At 39.1% G+C, this 24,702-nt stretch overlaps 1 protein-coding gene across 1 annotated transcript; it reads left to right on the plus strand.

The window, feature by feature from the left end:
* On the plus strand, positions 1-24,131 carry LOC114708482 (putative ankyrin repeat domain-containing protein 19). The gene is made up of 11 exons (XM_037211674.1): positions 1-378; positions 1,968-2,082; positions 2,244-2,417; positions 5,957-6,063; positions 8,081-8,218; positions 10,463-10,524; positions 10,876-10,905; positions 12,252-12,285; positions 15,388-15,459; positions 21,089-21,182; positions 24,103-24,131. The coding sequence occupies exons 1-10, from the start codon at positions 134-136 to the stop codon at positions 21,111-21,113; spliced, it is 1,002 nt and encodes a 333-aa protein (XP_037067569.1). The 5' UTR covers positions 1-133; the 3' UTR covers positions 21,114-21,182; positions 24,103-24,131.
* The last annotated feature ends 571 nt before the right edge of the window (positions 24,132-24,702 follow it).

The raw sequence follows: 24,702 nt of genomic DNA on the forward strand, positions 1-24,702 counted from the left end.
GGCCCTGGTTGGCAGACGTTTAAGCCCCGCGTTCCTCTGGGCAAATGTCGCTGGCAAGTCTTGGATTTTACTAAGACCTAATATTGGACTGAAGGACAGAAATGATGAGAAGCTGGGAAGGAACCTGAGGCCAATGGCTTCTGCCGTGAGGAAGATCTTTGGGGTTAAGGAAAAGACACCCTTCGGTTTCTGTGATGGCCCACAAATGACTGTCTCCGAGTTTTTCTTTGGTGAATATCCCAGCTATCCAAAATACCATACAACATACCGGCCCGTGGGGCAGATCCACCGGGTTGCAGCCAAGGGCGATGCGGGCCAGTTGGAAGTTCTCATCACGCTTGGAAAGTGCAGTGTGTACGACCGAGACTACAAGAACAGGTAACAGGGGGAGGGAGGGTGGGCAACTGTCTACCTCGTGGGCAGGTCAGCGTGGGAAAAGGCTGTTTTTCCCTCCCTGGCTTCCCAGGGAGCTAGGGTGGGCAGTGAGGGAAGAGGGTCTGCCTGTGCTTCTGGGGCTCCGCCCCTGCATACCTGGGTGGAGTCTTGAGCTGCCAGACAGGAACTTTTAACTGCTTCTCAGTCTCCTCCTGATTGGTCCAACAGAGCTGGCAACCAGAGGTCTCTGCCCATTGTGTCTGCTGTCATCAAACGCCAAAGTACCGAGGTCGCTGTGGCTGGAGAGTCGTGGTTTTCACAGAGACCTAGCATTGAATGGGGTCTGGGGGTGAAGTGAAGCGCGTGTTCTAGTCACAGCATACACGCGGATCTTTGGTGCTGTGTTAAGAAAAGGTTCCTTCTCTGTCCCCCCCTTTCCCTCCTTCCCCTTCCCTTCCTCCCCCTTTCCCTCCTCCCCCTTTCCCTCCTCCCTCCTCCCCTTTCCCTCCTCCCCCTTTCCCTCCTCCCCTTTCCCTCCACCCCTTCCCTTCCTCCCCTTTCCCTTCCTCCCCCTTTCCCTCCTCCCCCTTTCCCTACTCCCCCTTTTCCTCCTCCCCCTTTCCCTCCACCCCCTTCCCTTCCTCCCCTTTTCCCTCCTCCCCTTTTCCCTTCTCCCCCTTTCCCTCCTCCCCCTTTCCCTCCTCCCCTTTCCCTTCCTGTCCCTCCTCCACACCCTCTTGCCGGTTCTTCCTCCTTCCCACCACCTCTCAGGGGACTTCTCACGACAGTGTCCTGTGCCCTGCCATCTGTTTGTGAAGCAGAGCTGGAGTTCATTACAACGTTAAACAGATGTAAACGCAGGAGTTAACAGAGGGCACTGCATACCCCAAATTGGGAGGGTCAGTCAAGGGCTGGGTGCAAGCTTCCTAAGAGAGTCACCTAGATACCCTTCGTGTTTCTAATGCGGTGGATCAGGACATTGAGGCCTAGGAAGGCTGAGAGGTACCTAGTAAGTCACTTAGCTCAGAGTAGGATCACACCCAAGGGGAATTTAGTTCAAAGGCGATGCTTTTCTTTTTCTTTTTTGAAAAAAAAAAAAAGTTAAAAAAAAAAAAACCTGAAAAAACAACCCACCCAAACCCCAAGAAACACACAAAAAGAGCCCCATAAAAACACAAAAATGGAAACCAAAATATACAAGTGGAACACCAATAATACAACTTTTTTTTTTTTGCAAGCAAAGGAAAATGAGAAAAAAGTTTACAAAAATACCACTGAGTTCATTTTGTCTCCAGCCATGCTTTTTTTTTTGTTCAAATAAGCTGCTCTGGGCTGATTCAAATGAGCCACTCAATGGCAGAACGCTTCTCTAGCGGTCAGGAGGTCACATGATCTATCCATGGCTCACATAACGGACTTCAAATAGGTTACCCTTTCTTTAAAAATAGGGAACCTTATCCTTTCTAAGAACAGTGAAGATTTGTTTAGAAGGCAGGAAAACGACAGGGTATTTAATGTTATAATTGCATGAGTAATTGTGGATTTTCGGACAGGGCTCTATAATGCCACAAAACCTCCTCTCACTTCCACAGGACAGCTCTGCATTTTGCCTGTGTCTATGGCCGGCTGCCAGTGGTGAACATTCTGGTGAATAATAATTGTGAGATTGATGCCTTCGACAAGAACCACATCACACCTCTGATGAAGGTAGGTCGCAGCCATGAATTTCAGCACGAGCTAGACGTGATTGAAGTGCTCGTGACGGGAAGAGCGCTACCTCCATTTACATGTAGCTTGCCGATGAAACCTGTGGGATGTTTATCTTGAATGCCTCAAGCTGACAATCTGCTTTTTGTTGTGAACTGCAGTCTGTCCAATGCTGGAAACAGAAATGTGCGGCTATCCTGCTGGAGCACGGTGCTGATCCGAACATCCGGGACAACAGTGGTAACAGCGCCTTGCACTACGCTGTGTACAACGGGCACGAAGAGATGGTGGCACTCCTGCTCGACTACCATGCTGATATCGAGCAAAAAACCAAAGTACAGTTAACCGCGTTTTAATTTCAAAGTCTCTGAAATACATGTTTAGATAGTGACAAAGGTCAACATTTCATGTTTAGGAACCTAAGCATTTCCTGGGTGAAAACAGTTGGACAGGACTTAACTATAGAAGCTGTGAGTCCAACACACGTACTTCAAAAGAAACATTTGTTGGTCTTTTATTTAAAAAAAATTATATATATACAGTTCTGCCTGTATATATGCCTGTCTGCCAGAAGAGGGCGCCAGATCTCACCGCAGATGGTTGTGAGCCACCATGTGGTTGCTGGGAATTGAACTCAGGAAGAGCAGCCAGTGCTCTTAACCACTGAGTCAATTCTCCAGCTCCCTGAAAGAAACCCAAGGCACACCTTTCTTTTACACATTTAATGTGAAGTATTTGAGAAGACACTGAATTTGTTAAAGGTGAAACTTCCTCATCTGTGTCTTTTTCCTCACCATTTCCCTTGACTTTTGTAAAGCTACCTGAGTAGAGAGCAAAATTTACTTTGGCTTCATCTTAAAACTCAAAAAGACAACAAAAGCACTCATGTAAATTGGGAATTGTGATGCTCTTGGCAAGTAATTATCAAGTGACTTCAGACGGAAGAAAAGGTGCGGAGGGAAATAAATCAGAAATGTACAACTGGAAATTAGGTATCTGAGGGAATAAAGCAAGAGGAATTAAAAAAGACAGTTAATGTGTGCTGATAAAGTCTTTCCATGTTGAAGGTAGTAATTCATAGTTTGAGCAAGAAAAATATTTAATTACAAACATGTCTAGGGATCAGTTTAAGGAGGACGCTGGAGAAATAAAACTGGTAGTGACTAGGGGATAATTATGTAGAAAACTAGAGGGATGATCAAACAGTTCGCTAGTATATGTTCTGAAAGAGACACCCACTTAGGTAAAAACTAAGCCCTGTTCTCATGTCTGGAGTTGCTTGCTGGGTGAGGAGATATTTAATTTGCTTTTTTTTTTTTTTTGGTATATCGAAATTTTGTTGCATTCCGAGTAGCAAACACATTGCCTGTTTTTGTTTGTTTGTTTGTTTTTTGTTTTTTTTTTTTTTTTTTTTTATTTTTCGAGACAGGGTTTCTCTGTGTAGTTTTGCGCCTTTCCTGGAACTCACTTGGTAGCCCAGGCTGGCCTCGAACTCACAGAGATCTGCCTGGCTCTGCCTCCTGAGTGCTGGGATTAAAGGCATGCGCCACCACCGCCCGGCCGACATTGCCTGTTTTTAGTGGTTGAGTCCTTATTAGTCAAATAACTGGATGATGAAGAGAATTATCCATGTCCGTACAGATGAGACTGAAATTCTGTTTGCGTGGCTCTAATTCTCCGCTGCAGATGTGTGGAGTTTGATTCAGTATGTCTAATAAGTAATGGGCATGCATCTCTGAAAATATTTCCTTGGGAATCAGAACAACTCCTAATTTGGAAAAGAAACCCTAAATAGATAACTGAAATATAGGTATTCCTGGGTTCTAAAATCCTGACATTTCTAGAGGAACCGGAATTTAATTAGCTAATACTTCCTGCCAATGTGTCTTTTCCAGTAATTTTACCCTAACTTTCCTTTTACTTTTGTGTTGAGAAGCTAAATGGAGTATTATCAAGTGGTTTCATTTCCATGGCTGTGATAAAATGCCTGACAGAAAAGCAACTTAGTTTAGTTCACAATTCTAGGTCCATCATTTCTGGGGAGGCATCACACCAGAAGCTTGAGTCAGCTGGTCCCATAACATCTATAATCAACAGCAGAGAGGAATGAATGCATGAATACTCGCTTGCTTGTGCAAAGCTTGAGTTTTTTACTTTTATACTGTCCAGGAGCTTCTGTCTAGGGAATGGTGCCATCCACAGTAGGCCAGGTCTTTCCTCTCTAATTAAGACAATCTGCTATAGATGGGCACACAGGCCAACTCAATGTGGAACTCCCTCACTGAGAGCCTCTTCCTGGGTGATTCTAAGTTGTGTCAAGTTGACAATGAAAGCTAACCATCACTATCAGCAATGACTACTGGCTTACAGAATAAACCATTTTTCTTCTAGCCATCGATAATAATTCACTACTTTTAGAAGGTATTCAAAAATTTAGGGAGTAGAGACTATCTGTTTAAAGGTTTCATGCCACTATATTATTCAAGTTATCCCAAAATGTGAATTATAAGCAGGGTTTCCTCTATTAGAAGATTGGAAAACATGAATCTTCTTGTCATTTGAAGAACAGTTGTCCGCTTGGCAACCAATCTCAGTGAAGGTGTTCAGTTGATGGAGCCCTAACATCATCAGTCTGGCAGGTGTAGACACACATGTACACACACACACACACACACACACACACACACACACACACACACACACACTATGAAGTCCACAGGAATCATTTAGTTTCAGCTTCCATGTGACTAGTAATTATTTTGTGAACACTGGGAGAATTGAATACAAGTGAAGTATAAATAATCAAGGGCAGGAAGAACTAAGTATTATGAGTTTTTTTTTTTTAATTACATTTTGGGAGGCTGATCTTTCTAAAACATATTTGCTTTGTATACACCCGCTGGAAAACACACTCCCAGCAACATGGAAAGCACAGGAGATATGGGCTCAAAGTGGTCTTGCCTACACTGAGTTTTCCTCCATGACTTGAACCCACTGTTAAGCTTCAGGAGATTTCTGCAAAAACCTGAACTTCACATTGCTCGTAAATAATTAAGCCCTCATGCATTTATATATTTATTCTTTATCAATAAAAAAAATCAGGAGTCAGATATCAGGGTAAGAACCTGAATGAACAGATAAGCAGTGGAGAAGCCATCAGTGACCTCCTATCTCTGTTCCTCCATCCAAAAGGGCAGAGATCCTCTCTAAGCTCTGCCCCACTACTTACAGTCTGTCTGTCCTCAGTCCTCCAAAACCTCTATGATTAATTTGGGTCAGCTAGTGGTTAGCCCTGCTCTCTGATTCACAGCCAACTTCATTGTCAGAACGCGATCAAAATATCAGACAAAAAGCCTCGTCTCCCCTGAACTTTGTACAGTTGGGTGGCCATGCAGAAGGTGGTCTGAGACCCAAGTATACTTACTTTACAATCCTGATGTAGAAATGAAAATCTGGTCATTGATTCGCTAGCTCGTGAACATCCTTTGCCACTGTGTGATGGGTTTTGGTTTGTTGATGTAAAGAAGATGTAGCCCTTACCCCCAAGAAGCTCTTAGTACATATGAGGAGCAACCACTTGGCTTCAGATAATGAATGCTGTAATAGAAACAAATATTTGAGGCAACAGTGTAGGTTTGAAATGGGCACTGGAGAGGCTTAGGTTCATGTGACTACTCTAGGCAGGAGAGGAGTATTTCAAAGAAAGGGAGCAAAGCAAGTGAAAGGTAGCATTGTTAGAAGGAAGGATCGTTTATCCACTGGGATATTATGCTTTTTATCGCGTATTTATATTTGTACAGTCCCTTATAAGATTTTTAGGTAAGTTGAGAACATGCCACTTTTTAAATTACAAATTGGTTTTGCTGTTTTGCAGGATGGCTTCACACCACTTTTGCTGGCACTCAGGGAAAAGAGGGTAGAGGTGGCAGAATTTTTAGTAAAAAAAGGAGCAGATATACATGTTGTAGATGACATGCAAAGGTAAAGTCATTTGAATTAAAATGAAATAGAACATTAGTGGTATTCTGGACTGGTAACAACTACTCAACTTAGAAACATGGCTGGTTGGAGGACTAACTTACAAGGATACAGTGAAAACATAGATAGATGTAAGCATCAATTTAGTCTGCTAGAGAAAAAAAGCAATTGTTTGAAGTAAGCAGTGCAAATTTTTTATATATATATGTGTGTGTGTATGTATATGTCTATCTATCTATCAATCAATCAATCAATCAATCACATTGCCTTATAGCACTGATTGAAGATTGTTGTTTATAATCTGACTTTGTTGGTCCTTTGATCTTGGGAGTTTATGAGCTAAACAAGTTTCATTTGTTTTTAAAATGTATGAACTTTTCATATGAGTTTTTGGTTCACAGTAAGATTGTTAATCATCTAATGATATTTCCTTTTTATTTTTAGATTTACTTTTTACTTATTTATTTTATTTAAAATATTTTAGTAACTCTTTGAGAACTTAAAGTGATGTATTTTGATCATGCGCACCCCAGCAGTTCCCCTTAACTTCTGCCTGCTATTCCCTTTTCTTCCTACCACAACTTGGTGTCCTTTTTGTTTAAAAAAATAATGTATCCACTCCAGTTTGTGCTGTTCATATACTTCTGGATGTGGTGCCTCCCACCAGAGCTTGGTGGACGTATCAGGAGCCACACCCTTAAAGATATCAGACTCTCCCTCCCCTAGAAGCCATCAACAGTCAATAGTTTGTTAGCAAGGAGTAGGGACTCTTGAGCCCCTTCCCATGCAGTATCCCCATGCAAAAGGTTGATACTGATTGGCTTGATCTTGTGTAGGCAGCCACAGCTGCTGTGAATCCATGTGCATAGCAGTCCTGCCATGTCCAAAAGACACTGCTTTGTTCCACTCCTCCCCAGCCTCTGGCTCTCACACCCTTCCTACATCCTCTTCCTGATGGTCCCCGAGTCTGGAGGAAGGGATGTGATATAGATATCCCATTTGTGGCTGAGGCCTCACTTACTCTCTACACTTTGACCAGCTATGAGTGTCTGCATTAACCATCGTTCACTGCACAAGAAAGCTTCTGTAATGAGGTCTCAGAGATCTTATAGTATTTTTGCATTTCCTTCTTGCAAACTTTAAGATACTATATTCAGCCAAACAGGAGTTGAAAATTATAGTATTTGGAATGACTCTTTAAACTGTTAATTTTTTGTAAAATATTGATGTCAGGTTATCTTAAGTGACTATTGTTATTACAATTACAAAAATGCTCATTTTGTCCCCATTTGCTCCCCATGATTTTAATCCATTTATATTTACTTGGCACTGGAAGGGAGATGAAAGTGTTAACTGGATAAAATTTAATGAAGATGAGTCATAAGTAAATAATTTAAAAAGGAGGCTTTAGGTTCATTCAAGACCGGATTTAATTCTTTGTTTCCCCAGTTGCTAGGTATGTCATCTTAAGAATAATGCTCATAGCCAAATATATCCCCTGATGTGAAACAGTCAATAACACCCTTGATAGGACGTTATAGGATTATTTACATAGCCCTTAGTTTAGTGTACAGTACACGGTCATCAACATCATTAACTACGAGCACCATGAATTTTATTATTATTATTTTCATATTACTACTATTCAAATCATGCACATAGCTTTGAATTATTTCATCTTCAGCTGATTAAGAACTGTAATATATTTCATTAGGCCAGGGAAATGTGAACTCTTCCTTAACTATTTCTGATGCAAGACCTTAGCATAGTTATTTTTTTAAAAGGTCATGAGGTCAGGAATTCTATTCCAAAGTAGATCAGTGGGAAAAGATATTTCCTTCATTATCCTGGGAAGTAGCCTCACAAAGAAGAACAGTTGTAGGTCCATGATACTATGTCTATTAGAAAATTGTCAAGTCTACACAGACAGGCAAGATACTAAGTTGGTAAGACAGATCTACATAGATTTAACTAATTTAATTCATTTCATAATAGTGAATCTATCCCTCTGCTACTTTAGAAATACCTTGATATATGCTATACGATGTGGATCAAAAGATATAGCTACATTACTTCTTCAGAAAGGCGTTGACTTCTTCTGCAAGGATGTCTTTGGATGGACAGCATTACGCTACGCTATTGAAGGCCACTGTACTTTGTAAGTATTTCCACAACATGTTAATTAAAAATTATATTGATGTTCAAAAACAAATACAACTATTGCATCATCTGCTTGAGGCATCATTGAACTTGTGTGGGTAGTTTTAGAATGGCAGTGACTTAGTCCACCTAGCCATCTGGGAATCAAGCAAAGTAGGAGCAGCATTGGGAGTGGAATACTTACGCTCGGGACTCCTTTTGATAAATGCTGAACGTTGGACCCAGCACCTCATATGTACTAGGTGAGTCTTCTCTCATTTTACTGTATCTCCAGCTAAGAGATTTAAAGACTTTTAACCTTAGGGAGCTCAGCATTTTCCATGTTGTCCCCAAACATAACTCCCTACAAATGAGAGACAATAAGTATCTAGCATATCTTTGATCTTTTCACGTAGCCGTTTGGATCTTGAAATGCCCAGTTTAGTAAACAGTCCTGTTGCTTTCTTGTGGTTGCTGTCTCCTGTATACAAGTCTACTCCTTGACTTTCCAGTAGCTGAAGGGATTTTTAGGTTCACGGAAGCCAATTCTCTTAGAAAAGTCAGATGGAGAAGAAGGAAGAGGATAGCCTAGCAGTCTTTCTTTATTCTATCACTATTAAAACACACCCTGAAATTTTATAGCAGTTAATCTTAACTACCATGCTGTCTACACTGAGACAGATCTCTAAGTCTTTGTGATAATATACGTTCAGAACTGAAAGTTGCAATATCTCAAGTTCACATGTACTTATGTTGTTAAACTCAGCTATTATTCTCCAATCACACTCTACTGGCAATGAGACTTTCTAGCTTCTGCCACATACATTGTTAACACTCTGAACCTTCCCACCCGTTCAGAATCTCATATAGAGCCCACATGTTAGCTTAGACCTCTTTGGTCACTTGAGAAATTTGTGTGTCCTTTTTGCCGACAAATATGAACTGTATAAAAGTTCAAATCATGTTGCATAAAAATCATGAGGTCCTTCTATTGATTAATACCAGACCCCATCATATGCTGATCCAGAGGCCCCATCATCTTGGGCAGGCACTCAACTGATTCCCTCTCTCTGTCTATCATAATAACATTTTCCCAAGTTATTTCAGTGCTGGTGTCATCTTTATAGAGATTTTTGAATTCTTTCCCACAAAGAAGCAACTAAGCATGTCTCTGGATCCAGTGAACAGTTGGACTTAAGAGAACAAGATCACATCAAATTTTATTAGTATATCCATGTAAAGGAGGGTTTTGTTTTATGAGTCATTTGGAGGTGAATATGATGATTTAAAATAGGCAGGGGAGGATGAAGTGGAGAGGAAAGCCAAGTCTTGGAATGGATTCCCTTTCTGCCCTCGGAGTGACTGATTATCTTTTAGTAATAATGAGCAGTCATTTAATTAAGGAGGTAATATTTCATAAAGTACTTAGCTCCAAATTGTTAAACAGCTCATTTTCTCCAAATTATAAGCCACAAAACAGAATAGCTAATAACAAAAATGAGGGCTTGACATTCTCCAGACTGTTGTAATATTTGAATTTTAGTCACTGCAAGTTTAAAAAGAGGTCAGCATCAGGAAATCCTTTGTTGCTTTGTTATTTCCCTGCATGTGTTTTAATACTATCAAATAAAATCTTAAAAGATCACCTACTGAACTCAAGCAGTCCAATCCTTATTCTTTTTTAGAATAACACTTAACATCTATGGGAAACAACTTGTGTGGCAGCCGACAGCTGTTAGTTGTGGAGCGGGAATGTCTTCTGACATCAGGATACGTCACTGCTTATTGTGCTAATTCAGTCTATGCCCCAAGTTTTATTTCTCTCATTTCATGCCCCCCTTTTTACTTCAGTTTTTATTCTTTCGTTATAGGCTTAATTATAAGATTTAGAGCCCATACATTTCAAACACACAGTAAAAACTTCTAGTACTGCCTCTACTATTTTCAGTAATAGGCTCTATTTAGAGACAGGGTCTCATGTGCCTCATGTGGCCTTGGGCTTGCTGTGTGTCTGAGGATGACTTTGGACCTCTTGATCTTTCTGCCTCCACCTCCCACATATTGTGATTACAGGTGTATGCCACTATGTCTGGTAGATGTGATGCTAGAGATGAAACCCAAGGTTTAGTGCATGGTTGGCAAATACTCTGCCAATGGAGCCACACCCCTAACCCCTGGAATGTTCTTAAGAATTAAGTATGCTAAAATGTTTTTTTAAAAAGTATTAAAATAGTAATTGTATTTATTATTTTTCACATGACAGTAGACAGGTGCTTATGGATTTTGAAGAAAACATGCATAATAAAAAAAAAGATAATGAACCAGGTAAGACCTATGATGAGTTGCTCTTTGCAGACCTACCATACACAACAATGTCAAACAGAAAGTTTTCATTTCATTTCAAAAAGAGTGGAAAATTGCATTTATATTTGCTTAACTTCTTTCTGACTGAATAGTCTACAGATCAGAATGATCTCAGATATTAATTACACAAAAGTTACAATTGGAAGTGTGGTCTTGTCTCAAAAAATAAGGTACAGAGTCATTGGGGAAGACACACACACACTCAGAGGCAGAAAGACAGAGAGAGAGAGAGAGAGAGAGAGAGAGAGAGAGAGAGAGAGAGAGAGAGAGGAAAAAAACAAAAACAATCAGTATCTTTGTTTTTGTGGATAGGAATTGAACCCAAGACAACCTCCATTTTAGGTAAGTGCTATATAATTAGCTTTACCTCCGGCTTTCCCCCCTCATCATCAGAAGTTATGATAACAAATAATTTACACATAATAAAGTCATATGTATTTATTAATCATGTTTGTTTTAATAAGATTCTTGTTGAAGATGTCACACTGTTATATAAGTTACATTTTTTTTTTCAGCTCTAGGACTAGGTAAGGACAGACAAACATAAAAGTTGGTGGCTTTGAGTTTAGGACCATTTCTTCATGATGTTGATATGACCTAGCTGGTCTGCAACATATCTCTGCTTACTTGGAAGTGACGGCCACCTTGATGGCCTCAAAAACCTGGACCCTGTGCTCTGAGGCGTGGCTGTACACCTGCTCCACTGTCCTGTAGGGCATGCTCAGCCGGCAGTAGTTTCGGGCCTCCACCTCCAGGTGAAGGATCAGGGCTGCCCTTCCTTCCTGATCCACTACCTCCCAGGAATGTGGCCATGGAGGAGGACAGCAGTGAGGAATGTGGTGCCTCTTAGGGTGCTCTCGCCTCAGAGTCCCTCAGATACTTTATTTATATATTTTTTTAAAAACCAAAAAACATGATTTTTATGTTGTGAAAACATGCCATGGGCATGCACATGAATCGGATGGAGATGCATGATGTGAAAGACACAAGGAATAAATAAAAAGGAAAGTGAAAAAAAAAAAAAGGGTTAGCTAGAACAAGCAGCACACAGGCAACTCTTGAACTTCTCATTAGCATGTGGAAAGTCTTTGCCAAGCCCTTGTACCTGGTCTGCTTTTGTGTTTTGAACCTTTTCCTTGCAGGGTGCACTGTCCATAGGTAAGTGTCCTTGGGATAGTATATTCATCCCAAGCTGAAAAACTCAACTGGTTGCTTGGAAAATCTCTATTCTGTTAGAACAAGCTAAACATATTCTCTTATTAGATGAGATTGGGAGTGTTCAAGGTGGTATGATCATAGACTATATTCCCTTATTATTCTTCCTTATGGTGTTAGTCCAGATACATCAGGCAGTTTGCTTGACACTACCAATTTGTAATATGAGGATAACATTTCAAGTTAGTCTCATGGTAGTTTATTTGGATTATGGCCATTGTACACAACATGGTACTTATCATAAATTTCACACATATTTTTCTTCCTCTTTGTGTCCCATAAATGCAAACAACAGAAAGGGTCTTAAACCATTGATTGCTCCATCAACAATATAATTCGTATCTACTGTAGAAGATTCCCATGATAAGTTTCCAAAAGGATGTTTTCTAGCAAAGCTTCTGAGTCATAGATTTTTAATATTTGATACTTTTCTTCCATCTGTTTAAAATGAATTTTATATTTTTCTTGAGTAGAACAAATGGATTCTGGAAATGACTCATTAGCCGGGTAAGTTTTATATGTTGATAAAATCTACATGTTATCTAAGTATTGGACAGATGAGAAACAAATATTTGTTCAGCAGTCTGCTCTGGGAAACACCATGCTTTATATTTAAAATGCTATTGTTTATTATAATTCTCATAATAGACATTCAAAGTACATGCTATTGTAACTATTCACCAAGTAGGCAGTTATAGCTGAGAATCCCACATCCATGACGTGACTGTCATCTTGCTTGGCTTCTCCATTCATTCTCTAGCTTATTCACAGGTTGGCAAGGACCTGTGTAGCTCTGAGATCTAGATAATGTCTACGTCAATGAACAGCAAAAGTCAAATTTATATATGAACTCCTTTAGGATTTTCTTGAGCAGTGCAGATATACCACAACAATTTATCTAAAATTTTGATAATCACAATGTCAGCCAGTAGTATCCTTTCTTGAGTAGCAACAGTTGTCTGGCATACCTTGCTTGCATGTACTTTGAGCCACAGGAACATGCCAGGAGAGTATTTGCTTTTCTCAAATGAAGTATATCTGTATGCAGAGCATGTGATACAAATTATATTTAATACCCTTCTAGAGGATAATTGGAAATTAATTTTTCTACTTACTGATTTTTCGTTTTTGTTTCTTGTTTAAGCTTCTAGACATACTTAGTCCAATGACATCTTTATTTTACCTACTCTTGTTCTCTTGTTTTTTTTTTTTTTTTTTGGTGATACTAACTTTTCTCTGTAAATCAACTTTTCTGTTTTCCTTCTTGTTCTTTTGCTTCTGTTTATAAAATTTCTATCAACTAAATATTCTGTTTTTCTGCAGAGAAGATTAAAGAATAAGAAATTTCAGAATTTTAAGGAATCAAAGAACTAATCAAACTATACACTTGTTCTTCATCCAGATGGAGAACTTAACTCAAAGGATATTAATGTGACTTTTCTGGATGGAAAAAATGATGCTGATGACATTTAAACTCATGTGCCTTAATATTAAGGCTAACTGTCATCCTTATGTTTGATTCGGTAGATGGGTATTTTAATAAAAGGACTGGGAACTGAGCTCAGTAATTCCATGGGCACAGGAGAAGAATAAAAGAAAGTTGGTGGAGGACAAGAATGGTGTTAAAGATAGACAACACATATAGAGAAAAGGATACTGGGTTCAGTAGGATTCAGGTTTTAGAGAAAAGACTAGAATACAGGCATTTTTGACAAATTTGATAAGAATAAGACAGGGCTTATGGAGAACAGGGTATTGAAAGCTTATATAGAGGCATATTGAAATTGGAATTTATGACAGTCTTGATAAAGAAGCTGCATGTTTCTTGAATTGTAGGAACTGAAAAAAATCAACGTTTCTGTGGAAAATCATTAAGATAATTTGAGCTGTTGGGGAGAGTCTCTATAGCACCTAGGAATATGATGCTATTCACATCACCTCAATTTACAAGAGGTGCCTTAAAGTCTGTCAAGCACCAGGGGATAGAATTGAGGAACAAAGTGTCCCTGTGGCTGAGGCAGGTATCTACCTCCAGCTTTGCTGAACAGACTTCCTACCTGCATGATGGGTTAGCAAAGTTTTAGGATCCCCTGGCACTGTAACCAGATAGTAAAATGGTTGTGTGAATAATTGAAGCTCTATTTAGGTTGGTATTTTGAACACATCTTTACTTAAGATTTTCCTTTGCTGGAGATCTTAATTTTGGAGATCATCATTGAGCTCTGCAGAAGTGGAGGTGGTGGTCACTGGAAGGAAATATTTCTAGATCACTTGGAGGGACAGGTGTAATTAACAGGAGACTAGTTTTACATAAGTCTTTCCCTTGAATGTCTGGGCACTTTTGAAAGTTTTTAAGTGCTCCATAGTTTGTGTAAACCTGAAAAATTGCAAGAGGAGAGGAAAGTATCTTGGGGTATCTCTAACCAACAAAGCAAAAGAATTGTATGATAATAACTTCAAGTCTTTGAAGAAAGAAATCAAAGAAGGTATCAGAGGGAAGATCTCCCATGCTCATGGATCAGTAGGATCAACATAGTAAAAATGGCCATCCGAACAAAAGCAATCTACAGATTCAATGCAATCCTATCAAAATCCCAATACAGTTCTTTACAGACTTTGAAAGAACAACCCTCAAGTTCATATGGGGAAAAAAAACCAAAACAGGATAACTAAACCAATCCTGAATAATAAAAGAACTTCTGGAAGTATCACCATACCTAATTTCAAGCTGTATTACAGAGCTATAGTAATAAAAAGCTGCATGGCATTGGCATGTAAACAAACAAAGGAATGGAATTGAAGACCTGGACATAAATCCACAGACCTATAGACACCTGATTTTCAATTAAGGAGCCAGAAATACATAATGGAAAAAAAAAAAAGCATCTTCAACAAATGGTGCTGGTCTAACTGGATATCTACACGTAGAAGAATGCAAATAGACCCCTACTTATCACCCTGCGCAAAACTCAAGTTCAAGTGTGTCAAAGACCTCAACAATAATTGAAATTTAAAATTTTAAAATCTTTAATATTTTTGGGAAGGTTATTTCACTAACCACACACACTTAATTTTTTGTTTGATTCTTGTATATCTTTAAAAGACTTAAAATGTTCCAAGAGACTCTCTTTGATGTTTTGAGATGAAGAGGATGAATGGCTTCTTTGAAGTGGTTGTTTTCCAAGCTGAGAAACCACACCTGCCACCTCTTACAGAGCTTGGTCTTAGTGTTCTTCAACCCAGGGGAAGACATGGAGAAGGGTGATGCCTCTTCTCTCCTATTTAAGGCTATCAGGTTCATTTCAGCTATTTTAGTGCCAAAGAAATGAGCCATTAGTTAATTTTTCAGTTCCACATTCATTAAAGGCAATTTGTGAAGACACCCTTTTCTCGGGCCATTACTAGTTTATATGGAGCATAGGGTCAGCCTTCACTGGGTAATTCATAAGTTGGAAGAGACAAGTCAAGATAAGTGAAGGCTTTGATAAAGTAAGGTCAAATCATATTTACACAAACTAAGAAGCTTCATTTCATACTCAAACAGCTGGATTTGTACAAGATTTTCCAGAATTGTGCTCACCCATCTTTACTGCATACTTTGCTCTGTAGGATTTCCAGCTGTCCTAGTCCTGGAAGCCCTTGCCTGCCACGAAGGAAGACGAATACAACTGTGATACCAAGGTAGACTGCTCTTCTGTGGAGTTAACTTCCTTGCCCTAGGTTTGCTTTCGTTTTACTCTTAAGGTTTAGTAGTGATCTGGATGCCGTTTCAGCACATGGAAAGTTAGTAAGCAGAAACAAGATTATGAGTAGCTGAAAACAATTGTCAATTGGTAAACAACAAAAAGCACAAGTAATTATTTTGAGGTTGTGGCGAAGTGGGGTGAAAATACAGAGCCCAAGAGAAATTATACTAGCAGTAGGCTTTCAATAATAGAGGGTATTTGAAATTTGGTCAATGATTATTTGGATAAATGTAACTTACTGTGACTTTTAAATTATACTTACATTTACTTGGACAAGATAGGTGAGAACGACACCTATCTTGTCTCTGGGTATAAGGACAAATATTTAGAGTGTAGTTAGGGATTATGCTGGTTTAGTGAAGTGGTGGCTGTGGATTCTCCTCCAAGATCTATATCTATAAAAGCCCTGTGTAGTTGGTTGGTTTTCCAGTACCAAACATTAAAATGCTCTCCAATTTCAAGTTTTAGATGCTTTGGACCTATTTACTTATTTGCTTAAAACTCACAATGGAAGTTAGACAACCTGTTTGTGTATATCCTGGTACATCTTGAATCATATTTTACAAATTAGATGATTTTGATTATATTTGAACATTAATAATTGAATACATACATGGATTTCTATCATGCAATATTGTATGTAATGGTATATGTGTGATGCATCTAGTAATTAATTCTTTTTTTAGTCTTCAGGCTATGGGTCATTAGGAGAGTTACCCAGAGGAACTGTGTCATTGGAGAAGTCAGAGATGGCATAAACAGGAAAAACGGGCTAAGGGTTTCCAATAATAGGCTTAGATAAGGTTTCTAGATGAGACTTAAAAAAAGTCAGTCACTTAAAAATATCCTTCTAAAGCCATCTTAGAATTATGATCATCATTCTCCAAGTAGAAAATTGAGAGATAGTTTAATTTACTGTACTTCTTTTAGCTTGTTTTTCAGTTAGTGGTAAATAGTTGTATATCTATTAGATACTTTATTTTACAGTTATAAAATATTTATTACATGATACTCACAAAAGGCAACACCAGTGTTACAGGCAACAGCATGCCTGGACACATACACTTCTTACAAAATCTTCTGTTGTATTTTTGCTTGGAACACTTTCTTTTCTTCAGTGTTGGAGCTCAAACCCAGCATCTTATATACAGTGGGCAGATGTTTTCCCACTGAGAAACACATCCAGCCCTCAACAATATTCTTAATATGTGCACATTAATAAAATTAGAGTATTAACTGTGGCATTCTTTTAAAAGTGTAGAAATTGCTTGCTTCTGGAGTGTCATTGGCATGTCTTTTCCTAGCAATGTCTGCCTGTAATGAAAATAGAAGTATGGGCTGGAAAGATAGATCATTGTTCAGATCTGATGAGCTGAGTTTGATTCCTGGATCCCACAAGGTGACAGGAGAGAACTGATTCTATTGAACTTGACCCTATTTGAGTCTATGGAGAGGTGCTGCTTACTAGCTTGCTTCCCATGGCTTGCTCAGCTTTGCTTTCTTACAGGACCCAGGACTACCAGTCCAGAGGACCCACAATAGGATGGGTCCTCTCCCATAAACCACTAATTAAGAATATGCCCTACAGCCTGATCTTATGGAGACATTTTCTTAATTGAGGTTCCATCTTCTGATGACTCTAACTTTGTCAGGTTGACATAAAACTAGCTTGTACAATTGTTGTTATGGATTATGTGGGTTTAATAAATTAGTGGATGTAAACTCTCCTCCAATAACCATGACTTCACCAGCACTAGCTAGGTTTCCAGCACTAGCATTGGCATCCCTCTGGCTGAGTGTCCCTCTGATCTCACATCCATTTAAAGAGCTGTTGGTTATAACCAGGGTACGTGTGCCACTACTGCACACTTAGGGTTATCATGCCATGTTGGTCATTGATGTGGTTTATAGGTATCACAACTGGGTAGGATTCTTGGTTTCCTTCCTCCTTTGGAAACTGGCATGGCCACTTCTGCTACCTTGAAAGCTAGTCTTCAGAGAGGGGGCTTTCAGGTCAGTTCCAGCTCAGGAGTCTCTGGTCCCTGTTTCTGAAGTGCATGGTGTTTTTAGGATAGGGACTTACTTTCTATTTCTTGGGGTAAACAAGGGCAATAACAGTAGACTATAAGTTTTGAGAGTCTTTTGGAAAGTCCTGACCAACAACTCAAAAAAGGGCATCTTATGCCTGACATTGGGGTATTGTTAGTTGGTCTTTGGATCTTGGAAGGGACACTGTTAGCCCAGGTGAGACAGGTTTAAAAGCTTCATTGGTCCTATACTTTCTTGGTTAGTTTTTTTCCTAGACATTTTATTTTCTTTGAGGCTAATGTGACTGTGTCCATTTATCTCTTTCTCTGTATACTTGTTGTTGTATAGAAAAGCTATTAATGTGTGCAAATTGCTTATGTATTCTGCCACATTGCTGAATTTGTTTATTGTTTCTGAATGTTTTCTGGTAGAAATTTTGGGATCTCTAAATGTGTAATATTGTGTTATCTGCAACTAGACATAGTTTGACTTTGAAAAAAAACTATTTATGTAGCAGGGTCCTGTGCTGTTGTTGTTCCCTTTGGGGGAGGGGGCCAAGTAGGTGCAGAGTCAATGACACAGGCTCTGGGAGAATGTTGGAACCACAAGCTCAGTTTATTCAGGAAGTGGCAAGCCTTATATACCTTCCACCATCCCCCACCACAGGAGGGGGAGGTCTGATGAATATGCATCTGCTGGTGTGACATGGCTGCCTCTCATTGGTCCAGGTCGTCTCTAGATCATGTTTCAGCTGCTGTTGCTAAGGCCCTTAGGCAAACAAAGGTTGGCTCTCAGAAAGTATCTTTTTTACTTGTTTGGGCTGACTGGCCTTCAGGTCTGTTAGGGATGAGTCATCCCACATATTTGTATCCCTTTAATTTCCTTCTTTTGCCTTAATGCTCTCACTAGTGCTTTGAACACAATATTGGGCAAGAGTTGGGATAGTGGGCTGTCTTGTTCCTGACTTTAATGGGATTGTTTCAAGCTTTTCTCTGTTTAATCTGGTGTTGACTGTGGGTTTCTCATATAGAACTTTTATGATGTTAAGGTTTGGTCCCTATATTATCAAGGGGTTTTCCTGCATCTATTGGGAAGATCTTGTAATGTTTGTCCTTAAGTCCTTTTTATGTGGTTTTTACACTTGTTGATTTGTTCATGTTGAACCGTCCCCGTATTTTAGGTATAAAGCCAACTTGGTCATGGTGGAAAAGTTTTTGATGTATGTCTATATTCTGTTTACAAGTATTTTCTTGAGGATTTTTGAGTCTATGTTCATTGGGGATATTGCTCTGATTTTTTTTATTGTGTCTTTGTCTGGATTCATAGAAGGAGTTGGGAGTACTTTTTCCCTATTTTTTGAATTGTTTAAAAAGGATTGGCTATAGATAGTTTAAAATTCCTCAGCTCTGGGATGCATTCAGATGAAGAATCAGATCTACAAGTGAAAGGAGCTGGGGTCAGAGGGCAGGTGGAGGGCAATGCTACCTGGGGGACTCAAACACCTGGCCAGGAGAGGTCACTGGATAGCCTAATATTTTACACATTTCAGGATTATTTTTAGAAATGTATCTGCTCGCGATACTTAGAGTTCTTGTTTTAGCAGTACAACACTTTAAAAATGAAAACTGCATATTTATAATATATCTAAGGAAGAAGAAAAATGTAGTTTGTGAAATTATTATTACATCTGGATTGCCAGGTATAAGCTTTCAAAGATGGATCAGGGAAAGGAAAAGCATGACATGTTATAAATTTGGAGACTAGAAATTCAGTTTTGTTTTTGATGGTCAACTAAGGAGAAATCAGCTGAAGAGTTCAATGTGTTGGGTACTTTTATGGCATACATACATTCTTGCAGCAATAAACACAAATAATGAAACATATAAAGATGCCACTAAAGAAAGAGCTGAAAAGGACCAAATATTTTATTTTTTAAAATTTATACCTTTATTTATTTTTATTGTATGGATGTTTTCTGTTCACCATGTATGTGCGTGATCCCTGTGGAGGTCAGAAGAGGGCATCAGATCACCCAGAATAGGAGTTACAGGTGGCTGTGAGGCACTGTGTGGATACTGGGAATCGAACCCAGGTCCTTTGCAAGAGCAGCCAGTACTCTTAGCCCCTGAGCCATCTCTTTAGTCCTGGGCCTGATGTTTTAAATGTAAGAAGAGTTGTACAGTGATGTGAGCGCAGTAGGTAAAGGTAGAGGACCCATTAGAATCCTGGTCTTGTCATTTAGTATCTTGGGAAAACCTAATGCAGGAAAACATGCGGCAATGTCAAGAACAGTACTGTGACTTTATGAGAGTAGAAAATACGCAACATTTTCATGTATCTCATGAATACACATAGGAAATGGAAAAACCTTTTATGAAATATAAAGTATGCTACTACACAAGAAAATAACCCTGTTCTCATTCCAGACCTAAGTACTGAAGACATTTTCTTTTACCTGAGGACAATTAAATGGTAGTAGTGTCAAGATTATACTAGATTTCAGTCACAAGAGGCACATGCTTATAGCAAACCTCAGTAACTCATTTATGAATATATCCTATAGGAAGATACCAACTTGGCACTTTCTGATTAATTTTTAAATATTCTGACCTTCAGTCATTTTTATGGCTAGGTGTCCAGCACGTGCTGTTGCAGATGAGGGGTTATGCCATGGTTTTAGGATAGAAAAATAAGCAACAACACTTCTAAGTCACCTAAACAAATAAAATTGTTTAGGAAACCTTTCCCCAAATGACCCAGTTTCTAAATTCCTCTGTTTTTATACAAACTAATACACACAGAAATAGCTTTTCAAGCCAGATGCCTTCTAACTGTATTTATTTATTATTGCTTGTGGCGTGTGTATGCATGTGTGTGTGTGTTTGTATGTATGTGTGTGTGTGTGTGTGTGCGCGCGCGCGCGCGTACATGTGCATGCAGATGTGCATGTATCCCGTGAGTATGTGGAGGTGGAAGGTCAACTTTGTGGAGTCATTTCCCTCTTTCCACCATGTGTGAATTCTCGGGCTCAAACTCAGGTGTCAGCTTTCCTAACAGATACCTCTCCCCACTGAACCATCTTAGAGGTCCCAAGCCAAGTACCTTAACACCGAAATAATTTCAGTCATCTGAAATACTTCAATGTCTACTGCTTTAATAGATCGATCATATTTATAAGAATGTGTTTACATATGCACACCTTTAAAATGCTCCTTTGTTTCCGATGTGGACTCTAAGAGTTAGGTGCTATAATTGTAGTTCCTCTTTGCAAATATGCACACGTGTCAGTATCTTGCCCATGAATATTTTTCCTATAAATTGCCACATTTGGTTTGCAGAGTTAATATCCCTATAAAGGCTGCCACAAAAAGCCATAAAGACAGGCTTGGTCTAGAGAGGCCTGTATAAGGTTTGGTACTGAAACACTGAGATTTTAAACATATTTTTCTTTTTTTCTTGTATAATTGCTTAAAAAAACCAATCAATTCACATATTTTAAAGCGACTAAGGATATTTTATGTAACTAATTTTAACAGAGTACCTCTGAGAGTGCTCCTCTGAACAGTGCTGACAATTCATCTGTGGCTACAGCCAAAATATTTGAACATATGGCCAAAAGAAAAGTGGAAGGTATGCTCTCTCCTTTGGCAAAGTGTCATCTTGGAGGATGTCGTTTGTAGCATGAACATTGGTAATCTAATAATCAAGTACATTTTCCCCCAATGGGCAGTAACAACAGAACTGCCAATAAGCTGTGCTTCATCTCAACTTTCTGAAGTACATTAAACTGAGAGCACCGCTTAAAGACACCACACTAAATTAGGATAACCATTTCCAGATAGGCTTACAATCAAGGGCCACACATGCATAAGGAGAAAGGAATGAATACAGGGAGCGAAGAATAAAAGGGCAGGGAGAGCAAATGTGTAATCGGACTGTGGGAAGAGAAAGTGATTCTTTAGAAAAAAAGGACAGGGTATCAGAAACGTGAGAAAAAGTCGATAAAATGGTTTTCTAGTAACAGAACTGGTTTGGGAAATAGGAAAACTTCTCCCCGCTCTGTCTGTATCCTTCCCTGCTGGAAAGACATCAATAATCTATGTACCCGACCATGAGGAGGTGGGCCTGATGCACATGGATGAATATAAGACTATGTGAGCCGTCATACGTATGTAGAATACAATGCTATGGGAAATGTTACTGTTTTACTAGAGAGTATTGCATAGGACAAAATCAAAGTTGGGAAGGGATGCGAGGGCCCAGTTACAAGAAGCTCAGTCAAGCCTTTGCCAGGCATGGTAGGGAGGAACTGCAGGCTGGGTTCAAATGTACCAGTTAGTGTAGAGGGATGTGGAAACTGACTTCATGGAAGCTGGGGTTTCGTGCACTTTACGGAAACACGTGGCAGCTGTTAAACATACAGTAAACATTCCGGGCATCAGGGACGGCGATTGCAGCTAGTTCTTAGTCACCCTCGCAATCGCAGTATCGTACCACTTTGCAGCAAAACACAGACAAAAGGCTATTGGGTAATGAACAGCGATGCAATGAAGTCAAGACAGAGAATGAAGGTGTTTTCGTTTCTAGTCGTATTTATAGAAAATGTAGAAGAAACAAACACAGGAAGAGACCAAAATCGTAGTCCTAAAATGACACTGTTAAATGGGAAATTCATGGTAAGAATAATCCACAGATAGAATGAAAAATGGGAAGTATGAAGACCGGAGATGAGGATGTTCATTTTTGAAGAAGAGGGAGGCACTCGGGCACTTGAAGTAATGATGTATGGACTAAAGGGTTTACTAGGTGAATCACTGTGTCACACCACAGCTTCCACGATGAGATTTCTCTTTTCTTTTTTTCCCCTCTCTTTTCTTTTCTTATAAATTTTATTTTGTTTTATCCTGGTGGTGGGAGGTTGCAAGGGTAGAGGGCAGATGGGGAGGGATAGGGAGATGAGCAGGATCGAGATGCGTGATGTGAAATCCACAAAGAATCAATAAAAAGTTAAAAAACAGAAAAGATGAGGGATGTGGTTCAGTCAGCAGAGGGCTTCCTGATGTGCAGGGTCCTGTGTCCTGTGTCCCCAGCACCTCCTACACTGGGCACAGGCCTCTTATTAGAGCACAGACATGGAGGCAGGAGGACCAGAAGTTTAAGGTTATTATCTGCTACATAGTGAGGTCAAAGCTGGCTTGGGATACATGAAGCCCCCTCTCAGACAGACAGACAGACAGACACACACACACAGCCCCCCGCAAAGGAAAATGCAAAGTGAAAGAGTAAGAAGAATTCCAGATAATACTGGAATTAATTAAGGAACTTAAGTGAACTTCATTCGGATGACTTCAATACATGTGTATTCAAACTAAAGATGAGGTCATTGCTGCACCTTCGAAAAGTGTTGGGTTAAAATATAGTAACCGCAGTCACTCATTCACCTCTCCATAATTATCAGGCACTGAAGATGTATGTTGAATTGATAACAGTTATCAATAATAATACATAATTGAATGTAGAAGAATGTCATTCAAAATTTAAAATTATTTTTATTTTTACTTATTTGTTTTTTAAAGATTTAGCATACTATTTGTTTATGTGTATGTGTGTGAGTAAAAGTACCAATGGAGGCCAGAAAAGGGCTCTGAGTTCCCTCGAACTGGAGTTATAGATGGCTGTAAGATACCACGTGGGTGCTGGGAAGTGAACTCAGGTCCCCTGCATGAGCAGCCAGTACTCTTAACCACAGAACTGTCTCTCTAGCCCCTATAATTATTTTTAATTCAGAGATAAGAGAATTTATTTAATCATGGCATTTTCATAATACATCTTTACTTTGTTCACGTTTTTCTCCATTAAAATCTCTTGTCCTGCCCTACCCTTTTTCTTGGTGTTCTCTGAGAATAATACCATCTCTACTTTTATAATATATATATAAAGTCTGGATGCAGCACAGGAGATAAAACATGTGACATTTGCCTTTCTGAATGTGTCTTATTTAATGTACACTAACTGTCTTTCAAAAAGTTAACACACACTATCACACCATTCTAATATGAGAAATGATAAACATTATAGGTTCATTTGTGTCATACTGAAATTGCTATTTTTATTATATTTTGCACAGATTATTCCTGAGTCTTTTTTACTCATTTTAAAATTTTTGTTCACATCTGTATGTCTGTGTGAATGTTTACCATGTGTATAAGGGTGCCAGCAGGGGCCAGAAGACAGCATTTGATCCCCTGAAGCTGAAGACACAGGCAATTGTGAACTAGCCAATGTGGGTGCTAGGATCTGCACTTGGGTCCTCTGGAAGAGTAGGGAGTGATTTTAACCACTGAGCCGCCTCTTGACCCTCATGGGTATATGTTTGTTTATCAGATTTCAGTGTTGCTGCTCAGATCTATAAAAATCCTCCAAATATTCAAAATGTAGAGTAATACTTTGAAAACTAAGAATGAGAATTTAGATCTGCCCTAATTCTTTATAAGCATATGATTGGTGTTGTATCAGCATAGAAATGATCATATTTCCCTTTGCTTTTTAGCATGGGTTGAGAAAGATTTGTCCTTAAAGGTAATAAGCTTTTTATTCTTATCATGAATTATTAAATATATCTTACATGACATATCTAACATTTAAGTGTTTTTGCTTTAAAACCTATTTAGTCTGCCACTGAAGTGAGAGAAACTGTTACAAATGAAGTGGTAGAAGTAATAGAGCTGCTACCATCCACATCAGGTACATTTTGTAAAGTGAATCATTTTGGATAGAAATAGAGTATATGAAATGCTTGCAGAATTCGCCAGAATAATTCTGTCCCTCCCTAAGTTGATGGTATGATATGTTATAAATGCAAATGTTATATTAGCCCCCATGATTTTAAAAGAGCATTCATGAGCGCAAGATGAAATCTTTTAAATGTAAGTTCAGTGAGGTGCTTCCAATTTTGTATTTCAATGTCCCAAACTTCCAGTGTGGGACCTCTGTCATAAGGAGATTTCTCCACAGTTTAAAAAATGCTGCTTGGAAAACTGGGTTCTATGCTGCATGCCTGTAATCTCAGGTACTTGAGAGACATTCATTTTGCTTAGGAGGTTTTGGACTAGTATGTGCACAAAGTATATTGTCACCTAAGAATCAAGAA

The sequence above is a fragment of the Peromyscus leucopus genome, chromosome 17, assembly GCF_004664715.2.
Source record: "Peromyscus leucopus breed LL Stock chromosome 17, UCI_PerLeu_2.1, whole genome shotgun sequence".
Taxonomy (NCBI): Eukaryota; Metazoa; Chordata; class Mammalia; order Rodentia; family Cricetidae; genus Peromyscus; species Peromyscus leucopus.

What these genes read in the sequence shown, in the direction of transcription:
- LOC114708482 (XM_037211674.1), top strand. Translation starts at nt 134, where the DNA reads ATGGCTTCTGCCGTGAGGAAGATCTTTGGGGTTAAGGAAAAGACACCC. An exon ending in GTTGTAGATGACATGCAAAG is followed by an intron (nt 6,064 to 8,080) that starts GTAAAGTCATTT and finishes CTGCTACTTTAG; the next exon opens with AAATACCTTGATATATGCTA. An exon ending in AAAAAAAGATAATGAACCAG is followed by an intron (nt 10,525 to 10,875) that starts GTAAGACCTATG and finishes TTTTGTGGATAG; the next exon opens with GAATTGAACCCAAGACAACC.